This window comes from Panthera uncia, assembly GCF_023721935.1.
Source record: "Panthera uncia isolate 11264 chromosome B3 unlocalized genomic scaffold, Puncia_PCG_1.0 HiC_scaffold_1, whole genome shotgun sequence".
Classification (NCBI taxonomy): domain Eukaryota; kingdom Metazoa; phylum Chordata; class Mammalia; order Carnivora; family Felidae; genus Panthera; species Panthera uncia.
In genome coordinates, this window is record NW_026057582.1 from 12,257,673 (window position 1) to 12,280,500 (window position 22,828).

The window sequence follows — 22,828 nt, forward strand, 5'->3', positions numbered from 1 at the left end:
CCCCTCGTTTACTCAGCATCCTCTCCCATTTAAACCCCTCGGAGGGGGAGGGGGTGGTGTCACTCATGGGCCTGAAAACTTGGCTTTTAGTAGCATTTATTCGGTCTTCCTGGCACCATATCAAGCCATAAAATTCAGTTTGATTCTGGGGGAGAGAAAAAATTATTTCAGCAGCTTCATGAAATCCTTGTTCTTTTTTTAAAAAAATTTGTTAATGTTTATTTTTTACAGGGGGGGGCATGAGTGGGGGAGGGGCAGAGAGAGAGGGAGACACAGAATCCAAAGCAGGCTTCAGACTCTGAGCTGTCAGCACAGAGCCTGATGTGGGGCTTGAACTCACAGACCATAAGATCATGACCTGAGCTGAAGTTGGACACTCAACTAACTGAGCCACCCAGGCGCCCCAATGAAATCCTTGTTCTTAATCCTGTAGTCCCACTACACACGTGTGTTTCTACCCCAGAACTTCTCCAGGACCTCGCATTTCTTCCACCAGGGGAGAAAATGACCTTTCTCTTTGAGCGGGCACAGAGGTCCAGATGGGACCTGGCAGGCTTGTAAGCCTTTTCAGTGAGGCCTCTGCATTGCCTCAGGTGGTAGATGGAACTTTTCTGGGACCCCTAACCTGAACCTTCAAGGGGCTGATGCTCTGGAGCCCACCCCTTCCCCAGGCCTATAAGTCAGCCCTGTCCCCATCCCTGGCCAGGTCGCCTGGGTCCTGCTGGCTGGTGTCTGCTCTTCCCAGCTGAGGGGGGGGGGGGGGGGTTTTAAAACATGGGAATCCATTTCATTCATCTTGGATACCTGATGAGTTGTCTCAAAGGAGGTCATTTTTGTGAACCTGTCCTTTCATGGCTTACTATCTGATGAATAGATGCTGCGGACTGTATGTGTGAGAAGCCATGTGGGTTAAAATACCATAGATATGAGCACATTACAGGCCCTTTAGAAAATACTGGAAAACTTGCTCTTGTTCTGACAACACGAGTGAAGAATGTGGTGTCATTCTGGTACATTCCCTTTGAGGGTTTCTTTTTCTTTTTTCAACACCAGTACTGCACATAGAATTGTGTGTCCTTCTATTCACTGAGGCATCTTGTGTTCTAACCAGGACCACCTACCCATCGGTAGCCTCAGTGTTGAAGTGCTACTCCCGTATCACACCAACTCCCCCTGCCCACACCATACTTCCTTTCATTTGTATGTTGAGGTTTTGGTAGGGGTGTGTTAGGGTCTCCGTTTAATACTCTGCTGTTGACAGTTGTGCAGTAGACAGTTTACCAAGAGTTTGGGGTATGTGCAGTTATTCCCAGAGGTAAGTTTGCAGGGACCTGAGCTGAGTCCCCTGTTCCTAAGCCAAGGGTGGGGTCCTGGGAGAAAGCCCAGGCTCACTTGGGGGCTTCCGGGACATTCAGCTGCGTGAACATGGTTGTGTGGGTGCAGTGTGCATAAGTCCTGAATGGGGACTGGCCAACGTGGAATTAGGGGCCCCAGCTCCCACAGAACCTAACAGTTTAATCGAGTGACTGGACAGACGCAGAAATTGAGCCGCATCTGCAAGCCCCTGGGAGCTGAGGGTGGGGAGGTGCATGAGGAGGAGGGTTACATCAGGCCCTGGGCCAGAGGAGGTGGATTGAGGCAACCAGGGGTGCTTGGGTCCATCCCGGGTCCCTCCCAGCCCCTGCTGTGCTGCCCCAGGCCTCCCACTCCCCCTCGCTGTGTCCTCCTGCCTCTAGCAGGACAACCCTGTCCGTAGAGCAGTGACGGAAACTTCCAGATCTTTTCATCCTAAGACTTTGCCCTGCTGACACCCACCAAGTGCAGGCGTTCAGGACACTTTGCAGCCTCCCTGGGAGGAGTGAGGTTGGAGGGAGCTTGGGGGGGGATGGCCGGTGACAGTAGGGAGTGACGAGGGTGCAGCGTGACACTGTGGAGCCAGCCCGAATTGCCACCTGGGCCCCGAGGTGGACTCACAGACCAGCAGGACCAGTGTTTGGCCACGGGCAGTGAAGCCGTGCCCCTGGGTGCTGCAGTGTGGTCCACAGTGGCTGCTCGCTTAGTTGTGCATTGTGTGTGTATCCAGGTGCCTCTGGAATCTGTTCATCCCCATCCTCCCATCGTCCTTCCTGTCACTACCAGCACCCCATTAACTGGAGCCCAGAATGGGGCTCCCACGTCCCCGTGGTTTCCCCCCACTGAGTACATTTGTACTTGTCAGGAGAGGTTTCTGATGGGAAGGAAGCCTTTTCCTTGCGCTCAGCTTCCTGGTTCTGTTCTTAGAACTTCTCCTCACCGGTGACTTCTGAGAGCCAGGCCACGGGCCCTGGGTCACCTCCGGTGGCCGCTGCCGCTGGAATCCGGAAGCTGGAATCCGAGGGTGGGTGAGTCTCTAGGCTTGTTGACAGACACCATGTGCAAACACAGATGCAGCCCCCAACCCCCAGCAACTGGGGTGACAGACGCTTCCAGGAGAGTGTTCCCTCCCCGTCCCATTCTCCCCTAGCCTGTAGGGCTCACAGCCCTGGGAGGAGCTTCGGAATTAGGATGAGATTCTCGCTCCTGGACTGGCAGCCTCGCTGGTTGGTGTCCCCTAGGTTCTGTCCCCTTTTTACATTACAGAGCACTTGCCCCGCCTCTGCTGCCCACGACACCCACCCTCCTTTCGTCCCTTCTTGTGACTTTTCCTTGAATTTGTTTACAGCAGTTCCCCATGGGATCCTTCCAGGACACAATTAGGGCAGCTTCATTTATGAAAAGGAGCATCTGGGGTCCCCCTTGCATCTTCTATTAGGATCTGGGAACAAACTTAGAGGGGGAATGGGGAGGAGAAGGAAGAGGGACAGAATCCACCCTGGATCTCGGTATTTAACCCTTACCCCACCCCAGTCCCTCCAAAGGGTGGGGTCTTAGGAAGGCTGCACCCTGACCCTGACTCTTCCCTCCTGCCCATCAGGCCACACGGATGGGGTGACCAGACAGAGGCTGCCCTTGTCGTTCATCATTTGCCTCGGGATGTGGCAGTGGCCTTTGCTTCTGCTTTTTGCAAAGGCCTGGCTGGTGCCAGGAGGGCTTGCTGGCACATTTGAGGGCTGCTCAGAGCACACCACTGGGCTAGTGTTCTCCGTCCTGGCTCTTGCCCACCCCACGCAGCCAGCCAGGGTGTGACCAGGTGCCTGCTGAGCCGGCCAGTGTCAGCTGCGGCCTCCACAGTGGCTTTCTGTTCTGAGTACCAGGCGGGAGGGTCTCCTCGTCAGCAACCACCTCACGTCCCCACTAGATGGAGGGCCTGGCCTGTCGCCTTGGAGGCCCTGCCACGCCGGATTTCCTCAGGGACTGATCTCTGCCGAGTCCCCTTGTCACTGGTGTCAGGGAGTGTGACAGCTGCTGGCCACATGGGGCTGTTGGGGCCTCCAGATGTGGCTAGTGTGACTGAGGAAGTGAACGTTTAATTAAATTTAAAAACTGATACTTGATTCAGTTATTTAGGAAAACTTTTTAAAGTGTGTTTGGAACATCTTGGGGTGTGTGAAGCTACTTTTGCAGATCAAGTGTTTCCAGTGAGAATTTAGCATCCGAATTGAGATGGGCTTTGAGACCAGAGACTATAGTATGAAAAGAGAATGTAAAGTATCTCATTCATGATTTTATGTTAATTATGTGGTGAAATAATATTTTGGATATATATTGTCTTAAGGCATTATTAGGATATTTTCATATAAATACACCTTTTTAAAAAATCTTTTTTTAAGACGGTTACTAGAACATTTGAAGTTAATTTGTGTCTCGCGCTGTATTTCTCTGACCTTGCTGCTTCTATCTTGAAGCCTGCTTTTGCTGAAAATGTGATTGGTAGTCCTTGGCGGGGGTGGGGTGCGGGTGGGGAGATGGTTAATGTCTCAGGAGTGCTTTGGGCCCCAGGATTCGATCTTGGGAGACCCACAGTGTGTTTTGAAAGGAACAAATAAAAGATATCTTCTGTTCCTAAAGCATTACTTCTTGATTGCACAAATGACCTATTTCTTGTGGGAAAATTAGTACTGATTAGACAAAGTTAAACATGCTGCTTTGGAAGGGGAGTATGTAGGTGTTCTAGCAATATTTCTGAGCAATGCTCCCAGCAGTCTTCTGCTGAGCTCATCATTAGCATAGAAATACCACTTTGCGTCATTTCAGAGTCCTTCAAGATGCTTTCATGTTCTGTATCTCTTATAAACGTAAGCACCCCGATAATAGCGTTAGCACTCCGGACTCCTGGACGGTGGCAGGGCGAAACCAGCCAAGACTCCAAAAGGGACTATAGCTGGTTGGACAGTGATAACAAGTAAATCCGCCAGAAGTTGGGCTGCGCACTTGACTTTACCGTTGGGGCAGAGCAGGGACTCCGCGCCAGAATGGGCTAATCTGGCCTGGAGTCCTTCCTTTTGCTGGATGAGCAAGCTGGAAAGTGGATTTTGCTGATTTTACTGTTGATGTGTGTTTTGCCCCAGGGTGGGACTGTGGAATCCTTTGGGGTGAGTGCATTCAATTAAGAGACCGTGTGTGTGTGTGTGTGTGTGTGTGTGTGTGTGTGTGTGTGGACTTCTTTCAAGCCCTGAAGGCGGGCTGAGGCTGCTACATGGTTCACACTTCTGTCCAGCACAGGTATTTACAACTAAGACGTGTTTGAGAAAACATGAGGATCTCTGATGTGGTGACCTGTGACCCCATCATTGAGTGGGGGAGGGGCCTGGTGTGTTTGGGTCCACATCCACTCCCCCCAAGTTCTGGTGTGGACAGGAGCCATAGAAACAGTGAGGGGGAGATAAAATCACTTTATATGTTTTTTGAAGGTGTTGGCCTCTTCAGGCATGCCTGCCAAGGCTCTCACTCTAATCTGATGATTTGGACATCATTCTGGGGTGTTCAGCTGGACCCTGTGGGATTAGGGCATTGTGTGATTGTCCCTCTTGTCTCCATCAGTGCTAGCTGGCAGTATACAGAATACAGAGACCCTCGTGTTGTGCAATAGAGTGACTCTGGAAAAAAAGCTGTCTCACTGGAAACATTTTTAAAAAGGCCTAAGAGGAGCTTTGTTGGTGAAGTTTCTGTAGTGACCACTTTTGTAAGACCAAGAATACCTAAGAAACCTATCCCCTTACTGGTCTTCTGTAAAATTAGACTTTTATCTTCTGATTTGTGAAGAACCAGGTACATCTGGGCGGGGGAGGCAGACCTGCCCTGAGAAGTGTTTTGGGGAACATGAGCGGTGGGTCGGAGCCGGCACACTCCCAGGGGGAGCTTGTTAAAGACCCCAGACACGGGGCCATGACTGATGGCTGGTGCCTGGGCCTCCTTTCAAAGCCCCTTGGTGTGAGGGCCAGAAGGCGGCTCATTTCCGCGCGCTGCCTCTAACGGTGCAGATTAGCTGTGATTTATCCCCTCTCCCAGGGAAGCCAGTGTCGTAAAGGAGAGAAGTCTCCTCATTTACAGCTTGTACCAAAGGCCTGCTGAATGCTAGGATCCTGAATCATCAGGTCGTGGGGACTCAGAAGCATCTCTGTAATCTTTACTCTGTACTTTTTTTTAATTGCATGAGCAGACCATAAAATAAAAATAAAGACATCTCTTAAAAAGAAGCCTACACCTAATCCTCTATCCTAGCATGCAGTAGATCTTTTTCCCGAGGTTTCTGTACATATGCAAGCATGACTTTTATTTGTTCATGAGCAAGACTGAAGTATAATTAACTTTGACTTTTCACGTTTATTTGTATTGTAAATATTCCTTCCTATTCTATAGGATCCTTCATAGTTACCATCCAACGGCTGCACGTTTTGTCCAGTGACTTGATAAACTGTAATTTTCTTAATCATTCTTTACTTTTGTTTCCTGTTCTTAACGGTATCTTTTCCCCTTTGTTTCTGTAGGAAGTTCTCCAGCAGCTGATCGTAATGAATTTGCCCAATGTTTTGATGATTGGCAAAGACCCGCTGTCTGGTGAGTGGAAGCTGCCCCCTGCGGTGCCCGGGCAGTGCCATCGGCTCTGAGCAGCTGCTGGAGACAGAGCTCTGGCTGCCAGCTCAGAGCCACCACAGTGACAACACGTGATCATTTTGGTGCGATTTTAAAGGGTGGTTTATTACTCTGAGGCATTAAGCCAAGAGCACGTTTTCTTCCCCCCTTAAGAATGAGCCCTCCCAACCCCTCATATGCAAGTGTGGAGGCAGGCGAGGCCACTGCTTTGTCAGGCTTAGGCGCCTGAGCCGTAGGCCAGACTTGCTGGGGGTCTCTCCTTAGTAAATGTGGAAGCCACACCGTCATGGTATTGTGGTATCTATTGGCAAGAAAGTTAAGAACCTTTTGAGCGAACGGATGTCCCTTCCGCTGGATTGTACTACACTTTGATTCACACTGTGGTGTATCTCTCCAGCATGTCCTGTTTTGTATCTGTTTTCATACCTCCCACATGTCTGTGGAGCCCGAGAGGGCAAGGTTTCTAAGTCCCAGGCTTGGACACTCGGTGTGCCTTTGAAAGACTGAATGAAATGTCCTCCATTGCAGAAAATCAGAGCTTAATTCATACCTGCCCAGCTAACTCACCGGGAGAGTTAAACAGGCTGATGGATTTCTTCCCTGCCACAGTTGTGTGCCTTGACCTGCACCCATGGCTCATGGACATCAGCTCGCCGGCCCCAGGGACAGTGCACTAGCTGGCTGGGACTCGTTCCAGCGGACACTTGGCTAGCGTAGGTCTCTGGCCTCCTAGAAACAGGTGAGGGTCCAGGAATGCAGGAAGGACCCCACACAGTAGAGGCTTCTACAGAAGGAACCGAAGCTTTCCTCTGCAGCATCTCCTCTCACCCTGCTCCCACTGGAGTCTGGCCGTCCTTGCTCCTGCCTGTATGACATTAGCTAAAGTTGCCTGCAGACTGAAGGAAGAGTACACCGAGTGACCAGCCCAGGACACTTCTTGTAGAGAAGTTGTATTTTAGCGCCGTGGCCCTTGGCTGCAGCAGCATCTGGGGGCACCAGGTCGGGGGCAGCTGAGCATCAGATCACTTTGCTCCTGGCGAGTGTCCTCCTGGGCCCCAGCTGGGTGGTGCATGTGCCTTTTCTCCACATGACCTCCCATAGTCTTTAGCACAGCTGGCCATGAGCACTCACGGCCTTGCATGATGGCTTTGCAGAGGCCACCCAGGCCCACCGGGTGGCTCCTGGCAGCGAATGCCCTTACCCACTGGGTGTGTCGGTAACCGGGGCCTTTGGTTCACTTTGCCCCCAGCTCTGCCTTTGGGCCGTTCGTGTTTTGGTTTGATTTCCTGGTTCCCCCACATAGAGGATGCCAGCCACAGCCCCGGGCCCCAGGGACAGTTGGCGCTGTCATATTTCTGTAGTAACGTCAGGAAAGTGGGGGTCTCCTTCGCCGAGCAGAACTGTCCTGACGTATTCGGGGGCCAGTCTTACAAGGGAAGAGAGATGCCTGTGGGAGGCTGGCCATGCAAGCTTCGTTCTGCTCTTCTGCCTGCTCTGGAGGCGGCCACGTAAGGTGAAGAGGCGGGCGGGGGAGCAGGAAAGAAGGATGCTCCCTCCTTGAGCCCTTGGTGAGCCTGCCGTGTGCTGGGCGTTGTGTATGTATTAAAACGTGGAAATCAAAGTGTGCTTCCGGGGTGTGGCTGTGCCATCCTGTTTATAGGTGAGAAGATGCAGGCCCGTAGAGTTTAAGTGATGAGCCCTCGGTCACTCAGCCCGTAAGCAGACCCCGGAGTCTGAGCTCCCCATCCATAGCACACACGGACATGTGAGGTTGGGCCAGTGTTCAGCCGTTTTGACCTACAAAACTGGCAGTGGCAGATGGCTCAATCTAACCTTAAACTCCTCCCACTCCCCCACCCAGCCCCCCCATCACCCCGGCGTGCTGTGTAGCTCACCCACCTTCCTCTGGGTGCCCCTTCTTTTCCCTGTCAGTGTCCTCTCTTCCTGCTGCTGGCGGGAAACCTGTCCCCTGGAAGCCCCTTCACCAGGTTCCTCCTCACCCTGGAACCCTGGCCCCAGCCTCCCCCTCGGCAGAGTTTCTGTTCCAGCCTCTGAACCACAGGGGCCAAGAGGTTGTCCACATGTAGAGACAACACAGGCCCCCACTTCAGGTCCAGCGCTGAACAGAAACATCCAGGTGAGGTGGACGCTGACTTTTTCTTGAGACGGCTTTATTGAGGTATAGTTTGCATCCCATAAAATTCACCCATTCTGAGTATACTGTGGGGTGACTCTCTGTCATAATCCTGTAGAGTCGTGTGACCTTTGCCATAGTTCAGGTATAGAACGTTGTGGGGAAGCTGCTTTCCAACTGTGACAGGTGCGTGGATTGTCTCCAGCACAGAAAAGAATCCGTACATGTCACTCAAAAGGTTGTGTCCCCAGCTCTCAAGGAGAGGTTGGAAAGAGACCGCGAGCGTGGGCCTCGAGACAAACCCGGAGGGCCCCCAGGCGGGGTCTTTGCGGGCCGTGCACAGAGACCGGTTCTGGCTCATCACAGCACTGGCGGCCTGGCCGGGAGCTGGGAGCTGGGCACACGCTTGGGTAGGTTTTGACGGAAGTCCCAGGGGGCCTCCGGGAAGAGGGAAGGTTGGCAAGAAGATGCAGAGGCCTATTTATGGAATGGTGTCGTCTGTTTTCAATTAAAAAAAAAAATAGATGAGTGAAGCATTTGGGGTTTGTTTTTGAATAAAGCACAAAGTTGCTTTCTGTTTTGGGTGGTGGCCTGGAAGTGGGTTTGGAAGGTGAGAGGAGCGCTGTCTTTTTACTCCTCCTCGCACGTCGTAGGAAGATGCCTGTGCTCTTTTCGGCTCACGTGGACACTGTACCGTTAGTTATAACACATCACAGTTTGGGGTTGTTGTTACTGTTTTTTTGGCAAACGCGTCTCAGTGGAGCCAGGGGCCGCGGGCGGGACAGAACCCAACAGAGCATCCAGTCCCAGTGACACCCATCCTGAGACGCCAAACCTTTGTCCCCTTGCTCTGACCCCAACAAGGGAGGTGTCATGACTTCTGTTATGAGATTTTTTTCTGTGTGTCTGACCTGCTGTGCCTGCGCCCGTCAGACAAAAGGATGTTCTCTTTTTTCTGCCTTGGGTGGGATTCGAGAACTGCTCAGTAAATGGGAGAAAGAACTCTCTCTCTCTCTTTCTTTCTTTTCTTTCTTTTCTTTTCTTTCTCTTCTTTCCTTCTTTTATTTCTTTTCTTCCTTCCCCTTTCTTTCTTTCTTTCTTTCTTTCTTTCTTTCTTTCTTTCGAGTGCAAGCCAGGGAGAGGGGCAGAGAGAGAAAGAGGGAGGGAGAGAGACAATGAATCATAAGCAGGCTCCATGCTCATGATTGGAGCCAAAACCCAAGAGTTGGATGCTCAACCAATAGCCACCCAGTTGCCCCAAAGAACTTCATATACTTTAAACTGTTGTTAAAATCTCTCTGCAGTGGGGCGCCTGGGTGGCTCCATCAGTTAAGTGTCCGACTCTTGATTTCGGCTCAGGTCGTGATCTCATGGTTCAGTTGATGAGTTCGTGAGCCCCACATTGGGCTCTGCAATGGTAGTGCAGAGCCTGCTTGGGATTCTCTCTCTCCTTCTCTGTCTCCCCCTCTGCCCCACTTATGTTCTCACTCCCTCTCTCAAAATAAACAAGCTTAAAAAAAAATCTCTCTGCAGTACCTGCCCCTCTGGCCCCAAATCCTCATTCTCTCTTCTTTAGCTTGAATTGCCACTCTGGATTTTCTCTTTAATGGCACGATGTTGTGCAGCTGTCTGTCACCTGGGTGCCAGTCCCTTGGGAAGCGTCTGTCCAGTACCTCATTACTGTGGACCCCACTTGTTGGAGCCCGGCTGGGGTCTCGCAGGACTCTGCTCTGAGCCCCTTGCTCACTTTTACATGATGGCTGTGAGCAGGAAAGCCTTGCCCTGGTGGCTCCCACCTTGTTCTGGTGGCTCCCAGGGCTGGGTGTTGTAGGGTGTCCCTTTGTTTTGTTTCTAGTTGGCTAAATCCTGACCTCTCTCACCCACACTTGTTTGTCAGGCAGGTACCTCGGCTGTGCCTTCGCAGCACCTGAGTTCTTCACTCCTCTTGCCACATGGCCACCCTGATCTCCCACCCGGCTGCGTGCCAGAGTGGCTTTGTGACACCTGCCTGGCTCTGTCCTTGCCCCTGGTAGTCTGTCCTAAGCACAGCCCCTGGTCCTCTTAGATACACGCCAGTCAGGTTGTGTTACTTTCTTGCCCCTTCCCTCCTGGTGCTAGGGTCTGCGCAGTGGCTGTTCCCACTGCCTGGCACGCTTTTCCCAGACACAAGTCTTTGCTCAAGTGCCCCTCCCGACCCCCTGTGTCCCCAGGCCAGTCCCCTCATCCTGCTCTGCCTCCCCCTTTCCCAGTATTTATCACCCTCCAGTATCATTTATTTTTTCATCTCTGTTGCGTTGCTTACCCACCCCCACCCCCAGGATGTAATTTCTCATGAGGACAGGAATCTTTGGGTTTTTTCTTCTTCTTGCCGCCCATCTATCCCAAGTGTCCACAGCAGTACCTGGCCCATAGTAGGTGCTCAGTAAAGAAAGCATGCCTGCCGGAGACCTACCTTTATCTCCTCCTGTCCCCACTTCCCTTCCTTCAAGCAAGTGCGGCTGACAAGTGTTAAGCACATGCTCTCACAGATGCAAAAGATCAGATGTCAGTGGTCAGGGTCAAGTGGAAGTCCATCTGTGCCCAGCACCATGTGTGTGTGGCTCCGCGAGACTGGAGATGATGCGCTGGAAACTGCCCTCACCCCACCAGCTTGCCAGCCGTGCATCCATTAGGGACATTTACATGGTTTCTCAGAGTCCGTTCTGGAAGAAGTCATGACAACCAAGAGGTGATGATGTCTGCTTTATCTGTTAAACGAGGGAAGGTTTTTGGTCACACCTGGACCAGCTCCCTGGTCCCCTCAAGCTCTGCTTTCTCAGCAGCCAGGCCTGTCACCGGGCCACACACAAAAAAGGCTGGATTCGTCTGACAGGAAGCCAAGGTGGTAGCAAATTAATTTCTCCGATGAATCATTCAGCAGTCATGCTGGAAGAGAGCATTGTTTGTCTTCCAAGGTTTGTATCCAAGTGCAGTAGTGGTTTTCTGACTTGTAAATGGCTGATCCCACCTAAGACGCTTAGAGTGGAAGGAAGGGAGCCATGTTAAGTTGGGAAACCCAGCTCAGAGAGGAGAGGGAACTCCTTCAGAAGCATATGGCTTGATGGCCCCATAGGTAAGAGACGCATTTGTCACTGTTAAGTTCTGCAGATGGATATATACGTGGGTCATCGGGGAGTGGCCACCGTCATCCTTCAGCCCGGTGCTGTGTGGATTTTAAACACAAGGCAAGATACCCGGGTCCGTGGAGGGGCTGTCCCCATATCCTACAGAGTGCTGTCTGTGAATACAGCTGGAACACTTGAGGATAGCCTTGGGGATTCCATTAATTGCTATTCAGTGGGCTGGCCATTGGTCTTCTGTTTTCTCCCTGTTCTGGTGCTCACTGAAGGGCTTCTAGTGACCGAGAAAGCACCTTGATGAGTGGGAGCATTCTGTGCCTACAGGTGCCATAGCTTCCTCCCAGTTCATGCAGGCCTCTGTTCTGACGGAGGAAACCAAAGGGCCAATTTCTGCCCCTCCCCCACCCCCATAGAAGACTAGAATGGCCCTGCACCCTTGCTTTTTTGAGTAGGCTACCCCTCGGCCAGAGGCCCACAGAGAAGTTGAGCCCGGCCCTCTCCTCCAGCTTTCGTTGTCAGATGCCCACCACGCTGGGTCCAGGGCCCCTCCTTGGAAACAAGGAGGCTGTTTTTGCTCAAGAAGTCCCCAGTCCGTGTTGGGGGAGGGAGGATAGGAAGACCGCGTTGGTAACTGCTGGATCTTTTCCAGGGTGAGAAGTGATATACGTGTGCTTTCCATAAAACGCAGAGCGGATGATGAATTCTGCCAGGCAGGCCGGGAAGACCTCCTGGAGGAGGCTGTGTGTGGCAGAGCAGCAGAGGAAAGGTGTCCTGGGAGGGAGAAGCCCACAGGAGTGGAACTGTGTTGGGAATCCCATGAGGGGCATCTGTCCTCAGGACACTAGGAGGAAGCTCTGTCACAGCCGAAGTTTACTTTTCAAAGGCCGGAGGGAAACTCCTGGGATCAATATTTAACCCTCGCAGTGTTTGCCTGCTCTCCTGTCAAAGGCATCCCCAAAGTGCTTTTCAGACCCTGTGGAAGCCTTGCCTCCTAGTCCACACGGCACAGCTCTGCCTTCTGCAGACTAGCAGGGAGCCTGTGTGGGCTGTGTGCCTGTGGCTTGCTCCCTGTAGCCCGGGAAGAGGGCCCAGAGCTAGGTTTGTTAGGAACAGTCTTCTTGCCCCAGTGAGTGTTCTCTTAAAGATCTCGAGGGCTGGCTTCCCTCCCCCGCCATCTCCCTGAGGTTCTGCCCTCCCTAGTGCCGCCGCTTGCCGGGTGACCTGGTGGCAAGCGTCCACCATCAGGGGTTAAAGGGAGATTTCTGGTGTTACTTCTCTTAACCTTATTTTTTTTTTTTTCATTTCTCCCTCACTGTAATTTTGTTCTTGTGTGCACATATTTTTTTTTTTTTGTATTTACGAAAAGCTCAGGTTCTTTATTATTTTTTTATGTTTGTTTATTTTGAGAGCGTGAGGGAGGGAGGGGCGGAGAGCGAGAGGGAGAGAGAATTCCAAGAAGGCTCTGTCCTGTCAGCACAAAGCCCAACATGGGGCTCGATCCCACGAACTGTGAGATCGTGATCTGAGCCGAAATCAAGAGTCGGACGCTTAACCGACTGAGCCACCCGGGGGCCCCAAACCTCAGGTTGTTTAGACAAAGAGGGAAGAAGTAAGTGAGCAAAGGAGAACCAACCTTGTAGCCATTTGGATCCTGGTGATGCTCCCCATTCTGTCCTGGAGGGAGCAGGCTCAGAAGAGCATCCAAGTGTGGTTGCAAATGGTGAGGCTACGGCCTGCTGCTTTGCTCCTGTGCTGCTTGCTGGATCCGGAAAGGAGTCTTTTGGTCCATCTAGAACGCCGGGGTTGCTGGACACTTGAGCTGAAAGCCAGCACTTTGCTTTTCCAGGAACGTGAAAAGCTTGGTTAACACGAGGCACAGGCGGGTGTTAGAGCGCAGCCAAATGCCGGCCTTCGGAACAGCCCTGGGATCTGCCTGGATACCAGCCTTTGTTGAGTAAACTTCTTAGCGATGGTCTGTACACAGAGACGGCTCCCTGGCTGTGGTAACCACGCCATGGCTTCCAGCAGCACTGTTCCCTGTGGCCGTGGCTGTCCGAGGAGGAGGGACGAGATGTTGTTTGTGAAAGGTTCTTTATGGTCACTGATAGTATTTGGGCTTTGAGTCTTCTGCCTGGTGGTGGGGAGGAACCCTTCCCTTCCTCGCATCATCTCCTGCCTGTGGCACCCTCTCGCCTGCAACCAGTGCAGATGCTGGGTCTCAAGCTGAGTTCTTGTGGTCAGGTTCTGCTTTTCTTCTTCTTCTTTTTTTTAATGTTTGTTTACTTTGAGAGAGAGACAGACTGTGAGCAGGGGAGGGACAGAGAGAGAGGGAGACACAGAATCGGAAGCAGGCTCCAGGCTCCGAGGTGTCAGCACAGAACCCGATGCGGGGCTCGAACTCACAAACCGTGAGATCATGACCTGAGCCAAAGTCGGACGCTTAACCAACTGAGCCACCCAGGCGCCTCTGCATTTTGCTTTTCTGATCTGTAATTGTTCGGTGCTAGGGAGAATTAGCTTTCCCCTGCTGTGGCCTGGGGGGGGGGGGGGGGGGGGGGACAGGCAGGGGGTCCTTTCTGTCGGGCATGCTGTCTGAGGGGCTTGGGGTGGCTGTTTCAAAGTGTTCTCCCCAATCTGGGAGCAGCTGCCTCTGTTGCTGGGCAGACGCCTCTTGTTGCCCACACCCGGCGGTGCTGGGGGATCCGGGGGTTGGCGGCAGGCTGGATTGGGGGGTGCACTGATGCCGGGATCAGGGGGCCGCTGGTCGGCGGAGGGGGGGGTTGCGTGGGAGGCCCCCGCACCGTTTGCACTGCCATGCAACTTGGTGCCTGCCAAAGCCCACCTGTAATAACCATTTATTCAGTAACTGAATAAACAGATAGTGGAGTGCCTGGTTATGTTCCTGCCTGGTGGGGGCCCCGTGTGGTAATGTTCTGGGTGTCAGAAAGCTAGGTGAGGGCTTCCTAGGGGTCGCCCTTCAGCCAGTGAGGTATCATGTGGAGATGCCTGCTTCAGACCGTATGCACCGAGACAGGTATGTGGGGGAGGTCCTCGTGTGCCCACCCACCAGGAACTCCCCATCCATTCTGTTCCTCGGCAGTGCCTGCGGAAGGTGACCCTGACTGTTCAAATGATAATAAACCGCTGGTTTTGATGCAAGCCAGGTCCTCAGGAGGGCCCACAGAGCTGTGCTCTTGTGAGTGAGTCTCAGGATGCCATTAGACATTGAAGAGACATACACATGGGTCACGTTCAGCACAGCATTACTTTCAAATCAGTGAGACAGCCCCGTAATCGTCCTTAGGAAATAACGGTTTTTTAAATAAGAAAGCACAGAGGGGTGCCTGGGTTGCTCACTCGGTTGAGCATCTGACTTGATTTTGGCTCAGGTCATGATCTCAGGGTCGTGAGATCAAGCCTCACATCAGGCTGAGCACTGGCCGTGGAGCCTGCTTAAGAGTCTCTCTCCCTCCGTCTCTCTCCCCAGCCTCCCTCTGCCCCTCTTCCCTGCTCGAGCACTCTCACTTTTTCAAAAAAATTTTTTTGTTAAACAAGAAACCAGGGGGAAACACAGTTAGTGATTGACTCTAACACACAGCGGAGCAGAGCGGTGTAGAGAATTATTAAGAACAAATAGGTACATACGAATGCATAGTCTCCATCCCAGCAGGGAAGGAAACTGAAATTGTTCTCTATGTTCTACCCAGGGACTCAGTGTTAACTGTTAATGTCACTCGCTCAATCAGCAGGCACTGGTTAAATGCCTGCACTGTGGCATTTGGGTCAGATGCTAAACGAGATAGAGTTCTGTTCTGGAAGGAGCTGTAACCCTCAGTAATGACAGTTTCAGGGGACAAAAGGACGATAGGGAGTTAGGGCAAAGCGGGTGGTGAACAGCGCAGGACCAAATCTTAGTTCTGTGACTCTGCTGGTCTGAACCTGTTCTTGTTTGTAAAGTGGAGATAATGCTGTCCTTTGGGGTTAAATCAGATGACTGTGTGTTTTACTGAAAGTGCAGTAATGGCCCGTAGGCATGAAGGGCACGGGGTGGGGCGGGGGCAGAATTAACCTGAAAGGGTCCATTTTCCAGGTGGTGCGGGTTAAACCCTCAGCCTGGCTGGCAGTTTGCTGATCCTGGGCCCCTGTGGTTGTGGAGAGCTGAGTGAGCAAGACTGAGGAGTCAGTGTCACTGCCTTTCTCTGACCCTGTCTTTGCAGGCAGTCACGGTGCCTTCTGACCTCAGCAGAGCAGAGGGTGTGCAGGAGGGGCTCCGTCTTAGAGGGGACTGTTAGCATTCCTTTGCCTAAATCCCCACCTTCATACCTAAGTGACCAATAATCAATGACAAGGTTTATTTTCCATATCTAGAGACCAGGAAGTGGGAACATTCAGAGGGCTGCATCTTGGAGACTCAGAGTGGACCCAAAAAGGACCCTAGAGATCACGTACCAGGCACGGAAGACAGGTTTCGTCTCATGTGTCAACTTCTGTTGATTGGCAAGTGCTGTCCAGTGCTCTTTTCCGAGGGATTCTGAGGCCTCTTTCCAGGCTGCTTAACAAGGTGTTGATATTGACGAGCCACATGTACCACAGACAGGAGATTAGAAAGGGGATTTTCCAGCCCTGATCTAGCTCTGCCTCCACATTTTAGAGGGTCATGTACTTTAATTATCAAACTACACTTCGAAGGGCACCTGGGTGGCTCAGTTGGTTAAGAGTCTACCTCTTGATTTCGGCTCAGGCCATGATCGCATGGTTCGTGGGATCCAGCCCCATGTTGGGCTCTGTGCTGATAGTGCAGAGCCTGCTCAGATTCTCTCTCTCTCTCTCTACCCCCCCTGCTCGCTCGCTCGCTTGCATGCTGTCTCAGAAATAAATGAACTTACTAAAAAAAAAAAAAAAAACCCACTTCTATCTACCTACTGTCTATCTACTTCTATCTTTTGTCTACCCTCACACACATGCAATATCAGATAGTTTCCCTTCTGTTTTGGAAGCGGGTTGCTACAAACATCTAACTTTATATATAGCTTAGATCAGCATATGTTGATGTATTCTATTTCTGCTAAGGCCGGTGTGAGTTTCTCTGTGTCAGGACTGTAGGAAGCAGGTAGTAAAGGAAGGTTTTTCTTAGATTCAGCCATTAGCTCAGGCTGTCATGGGATTCCCCCTGGGGTTGTGGGTAGACGCAGAGGGTGTCGGATGTTTTTGACCCTCCCCCCTTGGTTGCCTGTGACTCACTCGGTAGAGAAATGAACATCACTTCATACCCTGCCCCCATTTCTCACTCTGAAGACCCACCCGTAACCACAAAGCATTCATAATTTGACAGACACCATGTTGCCTTACCTCTGGGCCTCTGCACATGCTGATGATCCCTGTGCCTGAGCCCTGGTTCACCTGCGTCTTACATCCCTCGTCATCCTTGGGTCTCAGTTCAGGGGTCATTTCCTCAGGAAGCCTCGCCTGATCCTTACTGCAAACTAGATGTCCTTCCTCTGGGTTTCCATAGCATTTATCAGCTTTTTAAAATTGCTGCCCCTGGTCTGAGCTCAGAGGACTGTGTTGATTCTGGTTCTGTTCTCAGCGAGCCTCCACCCCTGGGGGTGCTTGGGAGGGAGTTGCCTGCAGGTTTATTTCTTCTTGGCCTGCTTAAGTGTGTCACTGAGCCAGTCTTATTGGCAGGGACCCAGTACAGAGTCTTCGGGTATGTTTTGAAACTATTCAAAACCTACAATCTGGCAGATTTATGAAAATAGCAGTAGTTTGCCTTACTGTTGAAATCCTGAGAGAAATTGGGCATCAGCTTCCCAGGAGAAATGAAGGAACTTGTATTCTTCCGTTTTTTATTTTCATATACTTTTTTAACTTCACAGGAATCTGTGTAGGGGTAAATCACAGGATGCATTTATTTATTTTTTAATTTTTTAGAATGGGTTTTGTTTTTGAGAGAGAGCATGAGTGGGGGAGGGGGCAGAGAGAGAGGGAGACACAGGATCCGAAGCAGGCTCCAGGCTCTGAGCTGTCAGCACAGAGCCCGATGCGGGGCTTGAACCCACGAACTGTGAGATCATGACCTGAGCCAAAGTCAGATGCTCAACCGACTGAGCCACCCAGGCACCCCAGGATGCATTTATTATAAGCAAATGTTTGTATTCACTTAGCCTGGTGAGAATGAGCACAGCACTAGTTCATTTGAATGAGGGCAGGGGTGATTTTCCTGGTACCCTGTTCATTACCAAAAAGTTTATTTTAAATACTTTTTTTCCATGAGAATTTTTCTAAAACTCTGTCCCTTTAAAACCTTTCCCCCCTACTCTGTTCTAAGACTTAGCAAAACAGGAATTGCATACTTCTCTAATAGGTGTGAGTGAGTGAATGAACGAATGAATGAATGACTCATGGTTGTCAAGGTGTGTAAGTGCTGGGTGCTGAGGGAACAGAACCTTTGTTGTTTTAATAGCCACAGAATGTAGTTTTGAGGTCTTGGCGTGTGTGTACATAGGGTTTCTGGTCTTTTCCTTGCAGTCACTGGCTTGTGCTCCTGCTACTGGCAGTGGGCGTGTTCAGTGCTTGTTCCCACGTTTAGTTTGCTCATCTGTTGCGAGCCAGGAAGATGGATCATCGGGGCTGTTTAAATTATTCTAGTGTATGATATAATGAAGGCCTTTGGGGCCTTCGCTGTGAACACAGTATGTAAAGATTCTCCGTGTGAACTCTGACTTACGTCTGGGCTAACAGGAGACCTTGCGAATGCTTTCCTCCTGTGTGTCCCTGCCGGTTATACGCCGGGCTCATGGCCCATGACAGGTGGTGAATCACTGGCAGTGGCTGGGAGGGGTCTGTACCTGTTCTATCCACCAAAGGTGTATGAGGGGCACTGGCTGGGTGTCTGGGGACAGAGGTGAGGGTGGTCACCTGGGCTGGATGCAGCACTGTGGCCAGGAAAAGATTTTGGTGAGACTGATTGTCGGCTTTTAATATTCAGGTGGGCATTTCCTTGTAATCAACACTAAAATTGTGATTGATCATCAGTTCAGCTTTAACGGAGAAGTGAGTCATTGTGGCCATCTATTTATTTATGTCTATGGATTAGACTCTTGGGACAAGTAAAAGGCCTCCAGTAAAAAAAAAAAAAAAAAAAAAGTATGAAAGTCTGAAAATGTTCCCATTTCAAACACTGATGAAGTTGTGCACCTTACTAGCAAAGAGAAGGGCCTTAGCCCAGTACACTGGTGTACAGTGCCGTCAAAGCTAAGTGTGTTAAGACTGTGGAATCTGAGTGCTCGGAAGGGTCCCTGTGGTCCAGCTCGCCAGCCCCTCCTGCCCGCCTTCAGGCTGGAAGGTAGGAAGGGGTGTTCAGTTTTGGCTGAACGAATGTCCAGCCCCCACATCTGAGACTCCACCACGATGTCAGGGAAAAGCTATTTTGAGACACTTTTCCGTTGAGAAATATTAGGACAAGATCGCGTGTCACTCCACACCCACCTTACACCCAGGGACCTGGAATGAACCACACTAGTTCCTGGGACCCAGGTTTGGTTTGTTTATCCTGGCAGGTGTTGGGGATACCTGGGGCCGTTTTTGCACAGGGTGAGCTCATGCTGGTAAGTCTGTCAAGAAAACCAGGCTATATGTGGCTTGTCCCTTTTCCCCCAAACAGAAGAGGATATAATGAGAAAGGGAGAATCCTGTAGAATTTTTCAACTGATGGAGGGCACCTGTTGGGATGAGCACTGGGTGTTGTATGGAAACCAGTTTGACAATAAATTTCATAAAAAAATAAGATCGAGCCCCGCGTCAGGCTCCATACTGACAGCATCATACCTGCTTGGGATTCTCTCCCTCTCTCCCCCCCCCCCCCCCCAAAATAAACTTTAAAGAAAAGTTTTTTTTTAAATGAAAGATGTAAGTATGTGCATAAAGAATTAGCCACTAAGATGTTCTCTATCACATTATTTAGATTAGAGTATCAAAAACTTGAACCTCTCCAAGAAGATTGGTTGAATAAGTTTGTGGTCTTTGTACAAAGTAAAGATGAGACCATCAAAAATGCCGCATGTATGTTAGGGATTTGCTTTAGAGTATTCTAGTCGAATGTGTGTGGGGGGGGGGGGGGGGTACCGAACCGATGCGTAAACAGTCCATAGTGTGAAGCCAGGCTGTGAGCGTGGTGGTTTGTTCCTCTGGCTCCTGGACGTTCTTGCATGGTGGAAAAGTAAAGTTGCGTACGGCCGTGTTTTGGAGGACTCCGTATTTCCCGTGGGGATTACTCTCTCCCATTGTACTTTGCTTCCCACACACTGAAAAGAGCTGCTGGTTCTGAAGTTCCTTCGTTATCATGAGAGGATATTTATGCTATCTGAACGGAAAAGGGCCACAAATAGTCATATACGGAATTCTCATTTGGTTCAAAAAAATAAACCCATACATAGAAAACAGATGGACTCTGCACACCTACATGGATATCGCTGGGTTGAAAGAGGCCTTTTTCTCTAGCTTTCTAGCTTGATCCCTTCCACCCCCGCCTCCCCTACAGCACATGCAGATCAGTGGTGAAATTTTATGAACAGTTGAGCTTAGTTACATTTATCTTGCTCTTTTGGTTTAGGGAAGAGCATGGAAGAAATAAAGAAGGTGCTGCTGCTGGTGCTGGGCTGTGCCGTCCAGGTAGGGATCCGGGCATGCAGTGGGGAGGGCCTGCTCTTAGCCATCTTGTGTTTGGAGTTGTGCAGATCAAACGCCCCCTGAATTGAGGTGGGAGTGAAACCATTGGTTGCCTGAGAGACAGTGGCCACCATCTTGGATGGCACTGATTTCTCACACAGAGCACCCTGTGCAAGAGAGCAGGTGGGGATCCCACGGACCGAGACGCCATGAGTAGACTGCCCCGTATGGGAACATCTAGAACAAGATCAGTAAACTGCAGCCTGGGGGCCAAATTGACCTGCCACCTATTTTTGTAAATGAAGTTTTATGGGAACACGGCCATGCTGATTCCTTTACATATTATCTGTGGGGCGTGGCCCACTGGGTCTGAGAATTTTTTTTTTTTTTTTTTTTTTTAAACCATCTGGCCTTTTACCAATGAAGTTTGCCAGCCCCTGGCCTAGACCAGGTGTTCTTGTTCTTTACCGGTTTAGGAATCATCTGGAGAGATTGTCCAAAGTGCACATTTCAGGGGCTCCTGGGTGGCTCAGTGGGTTAAGCATTTGACTCTTGATCTCAGCTCAGGTCTTGATCTCAGGGTTCTGAGTCCAAACCCCACGCTGGACATGAAACCTACTTAAAATAATACAGTGCAGATTTCAGCGTTCTACCGCCAGTGTTTTCAGTCTGGGATGTGCTTTTTAAAAATCTGCTATAGGTCTGATCTAGGTAGTCAGAGCAACTTCTAGAGAAACCTTAGTGTAAGGGCTGGTAAGGGGACAAGAGCATTCTGGGGTATAAAGGAGAAAGCCAGGGCTTGGGTGGATAGTTTGTACTTCTGTAGCATGGTGGCCCCAGGTTGCCCTCACAGAATGCTTCCATTAACACCTGTAACCCTCCACAGTGTGAGAGGAAAGAGGAATTTATTGAAAGAATCAAACAGCTGGACATTGAGACCCAAGCCGGGATCGTGGCCCATATACAGGAGGTAGGTGTGTGGCTTCGTGGGGTGTGGCTGTGGACCGCCGCTCCTGTGGTGGCCAGGAGATGGGCAGTCTCCACTGGTGAAAAGTTTGAAGAATATGTCACCCATCAATATTCTTGCTGGTCTTAGGTTTCAGACACCACAGACAAATGTATTCTATTTGGAAAGGTAATCATCAGTGAGCTAAAATAAAATGGGGTAAAAATTAAAAAAAATTTTTAAACCCTCAATCAAGTCATCTTTTGCCTCCTCTTCTTGCCTAATATGGACTCAGACTATTTTTAAGAGCTGTCAAGTGGTTTAGGCTCAGAATTTGATTTACAGATCCTGAAAATGTATTCTGGCAAATGTCACCCTGTTTTGAATGGTTGATCTTTATAGAAAGAGATTCTCTGCTTCTGTCAGTAACATGGCAGAGAGACAAGCCGCCGCCACTTGGGAAGTTAAAAACCAGCAAGTCCCAGAGGGCTGTCTCCAGAGACCCAGCGTCCAGGATGGGGTCAGGAGGGCTCTGCACTGAGAGCAGCCTCTCTGCCATTGACCTTGGTGGGAGGGGGTTTCCCTGGAAAATGAGCCTGTAGAGAGAGGCAGGTGCTCACCTGAAAATTTTCTTCCCTGATCTCCACCCCACCCTTACAGCAAAATTCTTCAATTACCTCAGGACTTAAGGTTCAGCCTTCAGTGTAATTGGACAGATGTATTAAATGTAAAAGACATAACCAGGAGCTCGTAGGAGCAGGTATATAACTGACAGGGGCAGTGAAGGCAGAGCTCCCGCTGCTGGCACCAGGGACAGGCTGCTCCTGGGCTCCCGGGCTTCCACAGCTGCCCAGGGCACTGTCGGGGCGTTGGGGGCATGAGTTCTGAGGTGGGATTTGAAGCAGGAGACAGATGCAGTTCTGGGCCGGTAGGGGGTCCATCAGGGAGAGTCAGTAGTGTCACAGATATCCTCAAGCATCCTTATCAGGGGCAGACCAGCTGCTAGCCTAAGAACCATGCTGCTTTTAATTTGAAAATTGTATTTATCTGGGCACTGGGTCCTTGAGGCCAGCAGTGTTTGTTTGTTTGTTTGTTTGTTTTTTGCCACTGACCACCTTTCCTGCTCAGACAGTAGAATATCAGAAAGAGAAGGTCAAATGTGGCCAAAAAGGAGTCTTGCATGCATGTCATTTGGTGGCTGGCTATGGGGACTGGGCTTCACAATTAGTTGGGTGCTGCTTAAATGTTCAGGTGTCCAGACCCCACAAGAGGCCTGTTGAGTCAGAACTAGGGGATGAGGGCATGAGCCTTTAATTAAAAGCTCCTTGGGTGACTGATGTGCACTGGGGTTGAGCCCCTGCTCCCCTTTTCTTCTCTGTGGGCAGACCTAGCACCCATCCAGCCTGTGCTCCCAGTTCTGAGAGTTTAAGGTACCCTGCACCATGGGATAAGGTTCTCCTGATTCCTCAGGATCAGCTGAATCTTAGCTTTTCCTTTGTCAGGAGGGGAGAGGTAAGAAAGCCCTTTTGAGATACTAAAGGGCCCTGTCTTTTGTTCAACTATTTTCTGTTTCCGTTTAGTGCTCTGAAAAATTTAAGAACTTTTTTGGTGCGCCTCACTGAGTGGATAGCTCTGGCTTCTTTCTGTTTTCCCCCACTGAGGCCTGAGTACACGAATACTTCACTTCCCAAACTGAGCTATCAGGTGCTCCAAATAGATCATCTGCCCCCTCAGTAGGTCTGGGGCTGGGGGGTGGTGAGAAGGTCAGACTGTCACGATCCATGGAGAGGCTGCTATGTGCGGACATCGCTGTGGGTCTCCGCTCACACCTGGCGGAAAGGGAAAAACCAGATGATTTTACGTGAGGAATGAGATTCAGGCTTACTGAAAATTGTTTTAGATTATGAAATATCTTCCCCCGAAATAAGATTGTTATGTGCCCCACATTCT

At 50.6% G+C, this 22,828-nt stretch overlaps 1 protein-coding gene across 3 annotated transcripts in view; it reads left to right on the forward strand.

The window, feature by feature from the left end:
• CCDC88C (coiled-coil domain containing 88C) overlaps positions 1–22,828 on the forward strand; it is a 129,218-nt gene that overhangs the window by 46,753 nt on the left and 59,637 nt on the right. For 2 of the 3 annotated variants that reach the window (XM_049612305.1, XM_049612308.1), the window contains 3 exons: positions 5,907–5,976; positions 19,877–19,935; positions 20,819–20,902. In XM_049612305.1, the coding sequence (XP_049468262.1) occupies positions 5,907–5,976; positions 19,877–19,935; positions 20,819–20,902 (213 nt within the window). Of the gene's footprint in view, positions 1–5,906; positions 5,977–9,245; positions 13,353–19,876; positions 19,936–20,818; positions 20,903–22,828 lie in introns of those variants that run through there. The other variant, XM_049612307.1, reaches the window with a different exon arrangement.